Here is a 10,716-nt window from a genome sequence, read left to right as displayed (position 1 = left end):
TTCAAGGAGTCACATTATTTACTATGGAGGATTGTAGTGTCCCTAATTTCCTCCAATACCTCCCCTTTAAGGGGGAGATCAATATTCACAGATCCCAATACAAAAATTATGCAGCCTTAAACCAAATAGCTGCTATTAAGATGTTTCTGGCTTTGTAACAATATACAGAAATGGCAAGTTCAATCATTATCTACAACATAAACAATAGGTTTGCAAATAGGTCTACAATTTCTTGTGATGGACAAAGAACCAGGAGTGAAGTATAGATTGAGATGTTAAGAAGGTGGGAGGTGAGGATATAGAGTTATTAGATCTTAGCAAGAGTTAAAGAGTAATGAAAAGAAGTTGAATAGTAGCAGGAGAAAAGAGAAAGTGTTTTGGGGGAGACAAGTTAGTGGGAAGACAGTAGAGGGAATACAAAACACAAAACATAAAAAATAAGAAATGAATAATGTAGAAATAGGAGATAAAAGAATATACAATAGAACTGTAATATAGTAATCAGACCTTCCAGATATCAGTAGCCTAATCTATGAAAAGTTTTTTGTTTTACAAATGTTGGGAATGTAAACGTGGGAGAAGAGAGAAAAGAGAAAAAAAAATCTAAAAAGAAGATACAGGATTGTTTTGTTGGACTTCAATAGTATCTTTTCTGCTTCTTTTCTCTTCTACAAGTTGGGGTTGTTTACTGGTGTCTCCACCCTCAGGATGGTGAAGGTTATTAGGGTGGGAGGGTTGGTCTTGGGATGGAGTTCCTGGAAATGGTGTAGCACTTGTCAATCCACATGGGAGACTGCACCCCAAGGATCTTGTCTTGGGCCCACCTGGAGACCTCACAATTCCTGGCCTCTAATTTAGTCTCTGGACTCTTTTTCATTTGCCCCTTTCTACTTCCCAATCAGAATCTCCATTCTCCAGAGATCTTATGGGCTGTGCCCTGGGGACTGCTTCCCTGTTGTGGAGAGAGAGATGTTGAACAGAGCAGTACCAGGCTCTGTAAGCTATGGACCTGCTGTGTGGCTGCAAGCACTGTGCGGGGTTAGCAGCTGCTTGGGAGAGGGGAGATTTTGGGATTCTAGGTACCTTGATATTTCTTCTAGGCCCCAGCCTGTGTCCCAAGCTAGGAGTTGCCCTTATTAAAGATGGCATCAAATGTGTCCCAAGTTGGAGGCAACTGCTTTCAGCGATAGGGTGTTGGTTGTGTCTGGCCTGGTAGTGGCATTCGGTGGCATGTTCAGAGATCTAGATGTACTGGCAGCTGTCTCCAGACCCTGTCCAGTGTCCCCAGGTGCAGGCTACCACATGTATGGAGCTATGGCAGTGATTGTAGTGTTCCTATAGGGACACTGGGGGAGCCCACATTGATAATGGGGGTCTACACAGGAGTGATGGCTGAGGATCCTGTGGGACAGTGACCCCAGGTTTCCTGCATGGGTGGGGATCTAAGAGTCCTATGTGGGTTGCTGATGGACCTGTAATTATTCTTACTCTATAAAACTGCCTATTGAAAAGAGTTTTAAGTGAGAAAAAAACAAAGGACAATAGATTACAAGCATTTAAATAAAAGTACTCTTACCTTGTCTTGCATGTATTCATTGTCTTCAATTAATCTTGCTAAACCAAAATCTGCTATTTTACACACAAGATTTTCTTCTACAAGAATATTAGCAGCTCAAAGATCTCGGTGAATATAGTTCATTCTTTCAATATATGCCATACCATCAGCAATCTTGGAAAGGAAAAAACAGATACATACAAAACATGATGCAGAAGGAACCAGGGAGAAGATAATTTTGGTTAATGTTTAATAGATCACTGGAAAATCATATATCTCAAAAGGAGATGATAGTAACAGGCATATTACTTAGGAGCTAGTAGGTAAAATAGAAAACACTATAATAAAAATGCAGGCTAAATCCAGCTTTTAAAAATTGGACGCATCCCCAGCACAACCACCAAAAATCTAACACCTTTTTTGAGGGTACCACTCAGTGTATCTAGTAACCATTAGCAGCTCAATGTCCTAATATCTTCCTGTGTCAGTGGTTGGGAGAAAAGATAAGTCACAGGGTTATTTAGAACTTCTGGATAAAAGTCTATCAAAGTTCGCATCAGGCACAGCCTAAGATGTCCTGTAAGCACAGGTGGAAAACAGTAAATGAGCTTGCAGCCTAACGTGGCCTGAAAACTGTTTTTATATTGCCCGAGAACTAAAAATGTTTTTTCTATTTTTAAAGAGTTGTAAGGAGGAGGAGGATGGGGTCTGACAGAGATTGTATATGGCTCCTAAAACCTAAAACATGTACCTGACTTAAAAAAAAAAAAAGGTTCAGATACCCTAACACAGAGTATCTAGAATTTTGACCTCAAGGCCTGGCATATGCCAGTGTTATATGTTGAAAGTCTGAGGCCAGCCAGGGCAACTTAACAAGACCTTGTCACAGAAGAAAAAAATAAAAAGGACGAGGGATGTAATCATGTGGCAAAGGGACCTGGGTTCAATCTCTTCTCCCCATAAACACTTAATATATTTTATTTTGAGAGAGAGAGAGAGAGAATGAATTTTTAATATTTATTTTTTAGTTTTTGGTGGACACAACATCTTTATTTTATTTTTATGTGGTGCTGAGGATCCAACCCAGCGCACCGCCCATGCCAGGCGAGCACGCTACTGTTTGAGCCACATCCCCAGCCCCAACGCTTAATATTTTTTTAAAGAAAATTAAAAACTTAGCTTTCCCCAAGGCTTCAAATATAGTCTGTATACATTATTTTGTTTTTAAATCTAGCAAAGCAAGCACGATTACCTTTATTATTTTCTTCACTATTATTAATTAATTTAAAATAATTCCTTAAACAATCAATCCTGCCAATAATGGTAAATTAAATTCCATTTGACATTTTAAAAATTATTTATATTTTACTTTGCCTTTAGGCACTTTGAATTCCTAGCTTAAGTAAAACTTTTCCAAATACTTCTAATAAATAATTTAAGTTAATAGAATGAATCTCATGGTCTCTTCTTTTCTTCCCCATGGTCTTATTACTTAAGTATTTACTATTTATCTCCTGGTGCCCCTTCTCATGTTCTTCTGAATGCTATAAACTCTTCAAATACCCCCAAATATGCAGATTTACTTAATGATGTTCTGAACTTAATGCAAAAGTGTTAGCAGTCTAGTTCAGTTTAGTTCGTTATGTTATTTAATGTTAAAATTTCCCAGGGATTAAAACCAGAAACTACTTACTCAAATAGAGAACACAATATCTTTTCAAGAAAATTAAAGGTCATTATCCCAAGCAAAGACAAATTGCTTCTAGCAAGATTTCTGATCATTTCTGGGCTACATGAGCCAAGGGCCTAGGGTAATTCTGCTTGAGCCACCACAGTGCATTCTGAGCAGATTTTAGTTGCTGCACAATAGCAACAAGCCCACAACCACTAGGTGTAGCTGGTTCCTTCTAGACCTTCATGACATCACCGTGCAATCCTTCCATTTGGTTGTAATGGACTAAAGCCTGCACCTCTGAGATTCTCGTCAAGTGCCCTCCCTTGCTTCAAGGAATTCTGCATTTCTTAGCCACCTTAAAACATTTTCATAGGCTCCCAACTTTAGTGTCTTAAAGCCAAGTAATGCTAGATGCATTAACTAACTGCTGTGAGCCTTGATTTTCTTTTCTTTCTTTTTTTTTTAAAGAGAGTGTGAGAGAGGAGAGAGAGAGAGAGAGAGAGAGAGAGAGAGAGAGAGACAGACAGACAGACAGACAGACAGACAGACAGAGACAGAGAGAATTTTTAATATTTATTTTTTTTGGTTCTCGGCAGACACAACATCTTTGTTGGTATGTGGTGCTGAGGATCGAACCCAGGCCGCATGCATGCCAGGCAAGCGCGCTACTGCTTGAGCCACATATCCCCAGCCCTGATTTTCTTATTTATGTTAATAAGTACCTTATGGTATTATTGAAAAAATTTAAGAATAAGTTTGAGGAGTATAGACTATAATGCCCGGCACATACAGGGTATAAAATAAATGAAAGGTGCTTCTTTTTAATATTTACTATTCTTTATTTGATCTTATCATTTCAAATTAAGACCAGGTAGATTTAGATAATGATAGGAAATATTTAAAAGTACATTTTAGAAAATCTTATTCACTGTTACCTCAATATTATCTACCATTATTATTTTGTCTTTTGGGTAAAACATAGATAGAGAAAAAGCAAGAAAGGAAGGAAAAGAGGGCAAGAAAGTCTCAAACAACTTCTGTGCCTTAAATCCAACTCATTGAGATATAAGTATAGTCCCGAGAAAACCCAATAATGGAGCATACTTTACCTTTGGTAAATATCTCGACTTTTATTAGGATCTAGAGCTTCTTTCAATCGGCTCTCAGAAAGCAGACTATCAACCTACGGCAAACGGAGACAGTTTAAAACATCATATTAAGTTATGATTCTTACATTTCAGTTATGTCTATTGTCTTAGGAAATAAAAACTTACTTTTCTCCCCTTATGAAATAAACACTTTTAGGCATACAATAAAGTCGAAAGAATTTTAGAGCAAATACCTATATGCCACTACCTCAATTCTACTGTTCACATTTTACCCTACTTATTTGGTCTATCTATCCATCAACCCACTTTATTTTTAAGCATTTTGAAGTCAACCACAGTCACCAATACACTGCCCCCTAAATAATGTGCTATAGGTACCACTAAGAGAGCTGAATATTTGATGTAAAACATACAAAGACATGCACAAACCTAAAAGGTATATCTGCTGCATTTTGACAAACATGTGTGTTTATAACTGAAACCTCATAGAAGAACTCCAATGTCCTTTCTAGTAAATTCCATCCCATTCCTCCTGAGACAAACTTGTCTTGATTTTTTCACACCCTAAATTTTGCCTGCTCTTGAACTTTTACATAAATGAACTTGTACAGTATGAACTCTTGTCTACATGAACCATGTAATGTTATGCTTCCACACTGTTGTATCATAATTTTATTCCTTATTACCAAATAGTATTCATTGCATCCAATGTTACATGACTTCGTCCTGACTTCCTGTGTTACTAAAGACTACTTGCATCTTTGTCAATGTACCCCTCCAAAAAGGCACACCTTTCTTTGGTTTCTTTTCTGCAGATTATGTGGAAAGGTAAAGTAGATAAAAAAGTAAATTCCACTAGCTTCTTCTCTGTTCTTATTATTTGGCATCCACCTGAGTTATTTACAAAATTCATATACTCAGTGACCCAAATAGGAAGCTAATTCCTTGTCCCATGGATACCATGCTGGAAATTTATTCCACTTTCTTTTTTTTTAAGAGAGAGAGAGAGAAAAATTTTTAATATTTATTTTTTAGTTTTCGGTGGACACAACATCTTTATTTTATTTTTATATGGTGCTGAGGATCAAACCCAGCGCCCCCAGCGCATGCCAGGTGAGCACATTAGCGCTTAAGCCACATCCCCAGCCCCGTCCACTTTCTTTTCAGGTCTCTTTTGTGGATACAAGAAAGAATGAGCTAATACTATTAAAACGTCCTTTCCAGATATTCAAGGTATCAAGTGGTTCCTGAATCAATTTGTCTCCAACTTGAATAATTTTGTAATCATCTTTTATTTTTATTTTACTAACTGCTTTTATAGTTTCCTTTTGAAAAATTTCCTGGTTCTCTTAATGTCCCACTAAATTTAAAATTAAGTGTAGAACCACAGTAAGTTACCGGTAAGTAAGTCAATACTCCATCAAGCTTTATTTTTCATTTCTACCAGGAGACAATTTTGCTTTTGCTGTACCACTGTGATTCCAATACAAAGTCACTTAAATATTTATGTGCCAAATTCTTTGGTACATTTTAAAATTTATTTTTTTTAAATTCTTTTTAGGTACCAGGGATTGAACTCAGGGGCACATGACCCCAGCCCGGTTTTGTATTTTATTTAGAGACAGTCTCACTGAGTTGTACAGCACCTCATTTTTGCTGAGGCTGGCTTTGAATTCACCATCCTCCTGCCTCAGCCTAAAGAGCTGCTGGGATTACAGGCCTGCATCACCGTGCCTGGCTTATTTTTAACTGATATAAAATAATTTTATTTAGAGTAAAAATCTTGGCAATAGATCCTTTTTACAAAATAAAATTAGCAAACTGATAAAGAATCTTAAAAAAAATGAACCTATTAATTGCTATTTACTTTTTTTTTCTCGCAAGGTAATAGACCTGGGATGAAATGGCACACACCTATAATCCCAGCTACTATGGAGGCTAAGGCAGGAGGATCACAAGTTCAAGGCCAGCCTCAACAATTTAGCCAGACTCTGTGTCACAATAAAAAATAAAAAGGGCTAGGGATGTGGCTCAGTGGTGGAGCACTTACATGCCTAGCATGCACAAGGCCCCAGATTTATCCCCAGTACCAAAAAAACAAATAAATAATAAAAGAGCTGGGATGTGGCTCAGTGATAGGGCTGGGTTCAATCTCAGTACTGGGGAAAAAAAATGGCATAGGCATTCGGTGTACTTAAAAATGAGAAAAAACACTACTCCCAGCATTCCACCACAGAGATACCATTTCAGCATGTTTTCTTTTATATCTTTTTCATGTACTATATATAGAAAAACGTCATTAAGATACCTTTTAGTCCGTTTTGTTTTTGTTAACTTGCCATTTGATCACAAATATTTTCCCTAACACATTAACATTTAACAAAAGTTTAGTAATAGTATTATTATATCCCATCAAAAGTTATTCATTCCCCTATTCCTTCTCATTAAAGTGTATCATTTTTTCTATTAAGCAACAATGAGACCAGTACTTTTACTATCTATCAATCTCTGTCCCAACGTTTCATTATTACATAGGGCAGGTTTCTGGAACTCCACTACCCAGCATGGGCGCATGCACATGGGCTACACCTCCATCACAGTGCTTTCCAGAAAGCTGAACCTGACACCCTGGAGCATCCAGTCTAGGTGCCAGGCCGGCCAAGCCTTCCCCAAGCCTGAGAGTGGCCATTTTCACAGTCTTTGGGAGAGTTCATCTCCTTTGCCACTGGTTTATCTTTGAAGTTAACTTTCATGCTGACATCACTTGTGTGTCCTCTAGTTAACGTCCCTGCTCGCCCTCCAGGTCCTGCAGTCCTGACACAGTAGGACTCTTCCTGAGGCTTGGGCCCCAAGAGCGGTGGCTCCAGGGACAGGGACACCGGAAAGCGCGGAGCGGGCGCGGGTAGGGCAGCTCCAGCGCAGCCCTGGGCAGCAGACCCGGCGGCTGAGGGCCATCAGGGTGGGGGAAGCGGTCTGTCGTGCACGGTCGGGGGGTTCCGTGGCTGGCCCGACTGGGCGCAGCGCGGGCTGGAGCAGGGTTTGGCGTGGGGAGGTCGCGGGTGCGGAGCATTTGGGTTGGACGCCGGCTCCCAGGGAGTGGGGTCGCTGGGAGAAAAGCGCCGTGGCGCCCCGCGCCCCCTCGCCCACCCCGGAGTGCGCCCGGCCCCACCGTACCTGCTGCTTCAGGCCAGGTCCAGCTTCTTCTGCGTCGTCGCCAGCTTGTCCTGCAGCCTCCGCTTCCTCCAGTCCAGGTTGCGCCTCCTTAGCCGGTTCGCCTGCCAGCCAACGAGCACTCCGGAGGCGAAAGCCACCAGCACCGACACCTGCAGCGTACTCTCCGACACGTCCGCCAAAGTGGCAGCCCGGCATGCAGCGCAGCCTATGGCGCTGCGCGAGGGTCAAGCCACGCCGCGTTCACAGCGGGCACAGGGCGATGAGCAGCGGCTTGGGCGGGGCGTCCTGCTGGGTGTGTCAGCAACAGGTTGGCCTTCTCCAGAGACCTTCCCAGCGCTTGGAGAGCCCATCTGCACCCCTCTGAGCCCTCCACAGTGTCCCATCTATCATTAATCAGATGTTTCCCTGCACTATTAGCTGACATTGGTGTCTTGCCAAGGGTAAGCTCAGCACCTCTTTATTTTTGCTCAGCAATAGAATTTGAACCACGTGTGCAACTTAAAATCCTCTGGTAACTGGTTTCTTTCAAAAATAAGTACAAGCAGATAAAATTGTTTTTAATAATATATCTTATCATTTCAACATCAGTTTGGAAATTATTTAAGAGATTTCTGGGTTTTGTATTGTCTTTGAAACTTGGTGTATATCTTTACAATTAACATCAATCATACTGTTTAAACACTGAGTTTTCAGTGGAGATATTTGATCTGTATCTAGTTTTATAAAATTTACAATTGAAAAAGAAGTCTCATTTACTTACACAATTTTTTTTTCCTGAAACTGAGTTTACTATGGGTTTTTAAATTAAATTGGTCATTAGATTTCTTTAAATTGAAAATGAAGTTCTTAGGACTGGGGCTGGGGCCCAGTAGAAGCGCTCTTGCCCAGCGTGTGTGAGGCACAGGGTTTGATTCTAAGCACTGCATAAAACATAAATAAAATAAAGGTCTGTCAACAACCAAAAAAAAAATTTAAAAAGAAAATGAAGTTCTTTTGTCACACTAGCCACGCTATGCCAGAGCTAACAGGAGACAGTATTGTTGAGATGAGGGGCACACACACATCTAATGATACAGGTCACTGTGATCCCACGTGTGTCCCACTTCCTGGTGTTCAGGCACTTAAGTGTGCAGATCCAGAGACTTGCTTCTAACTAATAGAATAAAGCAAAAGTGATACGGTGTCACCTGTGATTGCTTTATGTTACATTGAAGACTTTCCTTACAGCTTGATGAAGAGGGTGGAAGTGTTGAAGGAGTTGACATCAAAGAACTGTGAGTGACCCCGGGAATGGCGGGGTGCTCCAAGCTAACAGCTAGATCCCTTATCCTACAACCACAAATAAACCAACTGTCTGCAACCTGAATGAGCTTGGAAGCACATTTTCCTCACTGGGGCCTCCAGATGAAAACACAGCCTGGCACCTTAGTTGCAGCCTTGTGAAACTTTTAACAGAGGACCTAGCTAAAGACTCCTGGCCCATGGAAAGTGTGAGAGAATAAGGGTGTATTGTTTTAAGTTGCAAAGTTTGCAGCAATGTGTTACACAGTGTGGGAAAAACACTTTCCCACTCTGGTTTTCAGTACCAACTACCTCTTATGCAGATGCTCAGTACTTCAGACATCAGATGTAGGAGAAGCCCCACACACCAACCAGTTCTGCAGTGAACACCAGCAGTTGAATGTCCTCCAATTCTATCTGGAAATAGTGTCAGATACTACAAGTTGAGAGCTCAGAATCACAAGACTCTGACCACACCCCGCCCCCTTTAAATTGCCAGTTTCCAGTGGTAGGTTGTCACTTATACTTCCGACAGGTATAAATCAGGAGTTCCAACAGCCCTGTCCTCGGGTTTGATTTGTTTGCTCACAAAACTCAAGGAAACATTTTACTCATGTTTCCAATTAGTGTGATCTCATCGCTTAGCTCACCCTGTTTTGTTTTCAGGACAGAGCCGACCTCCGCTACAGCCCTGGGTCCAAGCAGTCCTGGCCTTTTACCTGAGGGGCTGCAACAGCCCCCACCAGCTTTCAGAGCTTCTCTTCCTGTCCACCATGTTCTATTCCCCACACAGCAACCAGAGCAGGTGGGCCTGCAGGGAAGAAGTTGGATCATGTCACTGCTCTACTCAAACCCTGGAGTGTAGAAGCCTCTGTGGTGGCCCCGAGGGCTCTGTGTGACCAGCTTCCCTAGCCTTATCTCTCAAGAGCCTGCTCACTGTGACCTGAACTGGTGGAGAATGTTCACAGGGTGGGACCCTGCCATTTTTCTTCTTCTAGATACTCCCTGGCTCGTTTCCCCATCTCCTATAAGTTTTTTTTAATCAATTTTCACCTCTTTATGAAGCTATCAGACTAGGTAAAAATCTCAAACTCAAAACTAACTAACTAAATAAGTCACTCACAAACTCAGCCATTCCCACTCTTGGTGTTCCTGATCCCCATGGTCTTTTTCTGTCTCCCTCTAGTCCTGGCTCCCTGCCACATACAGCAGGATTTACTTATTACATTTACAGTGCAGTGCCCCCGGCCCTCCCCCCCACCTAGAATATAAGCCACTTGAGAGCAAGGATTTTCGTCTCCACTGTGCACCATGAATCCTAAGTGCTTAGAACAGGGACTGGCAGATAACTGACACACAGTGAATATTTGATGTTGATGACAGTAGGGAGTGGTCAGCTGTATCTTCTGGGTGAATGGCTAAATTAAATCAGTCTCTTCTCTCAGGTCCTCTCTCTTTCCCCCCCTGTCCTCCTCTTCCTTCCCTCTTCCTCTTCCTCTTCTTCCTCTCTGTAGTGCTGGGCATGGAACCCAGGACCTCCCATTGACTAGGCACCCATTCTGCCACTGAGCTGTGTACCTCCAGCTCAGAACTGAATTTTGAAAGATAAGTAGGTTAATCAGAAGAAAACATGAAATTTCTCTTTAATTAAGTTTTCTCACTTAAAAAACAAAAATTTGGTATGATGTGTTAATTTTAAGTCATTTTGGAGTCTTTTTCTGAGACTGTGTACCTGGGCCACTAGTGTTGTTGCAAATTTGAACCTCATTTGGAATTCTGGCCTCATCCCTAAGATGCCTTGGGCTGAAAATAGGCAGATCCTGGACACGGGAGCCTTAGACCTGCAGAGCCAGCCAGACTATGCAAGGCCCTTATTTTAACATGAGGAAACTGGGGTTATATTCAGAGAGCTGCTGGGAAGA

General features: G+C 41.3%; 1 protein-coding gene across 1 annotated transcript; it reads right to left on the bottom strand.

Moving 5' to 3' along the window:
• Positions 1–4,338: 4,338 nt before the first annotated feature.
• On the bottom strand, positions 4,339–9,569 carry LOC144371881 (mitoregulin-like). Its single transcript, XM_078035191.1, has 3 exons — positions 9,514–9,569; positions 7,514–7,726; positions 4,339–4,413 (listed from the first exon to the last, which is right to left on the bottom strand). The coding sequence occupies exons 1-2, from the start codon at positions 9,567–9,569 to the stop codon at positions 7,522–7,524; spliced, it is 261 nt and encodes an 86-aa protein (XP_077891317.1). The 3' UTR covers positions 4,339–4,413; positions 7,514–7,521.
• Positions 9,570–10,716: the final 1,147 nt, after the last annotated feature.

Source organism: Ictidomys tridecemlineatus, chromosome Y, assembly GCF_052094955.1.
Source record: "Ictidomys tridecemlineatus isolate mIctTri1 chromosome Y, mIctTri1.hap1, whole genome shotgun sequence".
In the NCBI taxonomy this organism is placed as follows: domain Eukaryota; kingdom Metazoa; phylum Chordata; class Mammalia; order Rodentia; family Sciuridae; genus Ictidomys; species Ictidomys tridecemlineatus.
The sequence above is the reverse complement of the archived record's forward strand: the minus strand, read 5'-3'. Positions and strand labels throughout refer to the sequence as shown.

Excerpts from the sequence above, each read along its gene's own strand:
- LOC144371881 (XM_078035191.1), bottom strand. The coding sequence starts at position 9,569 with ATGGTGGACAGGAAGAGAAGCTCTGAAAGCTGGTGGGGGCTGTTGCAG. Across the intron at positions 7,727-9,513 it reads GGGCTGTTGCAGCCCCTCAG|CGCCATAGGCTGCGCTGCAT; the intron begins GTAAAAGGCCAG and ends ACCCTCGCGCAG.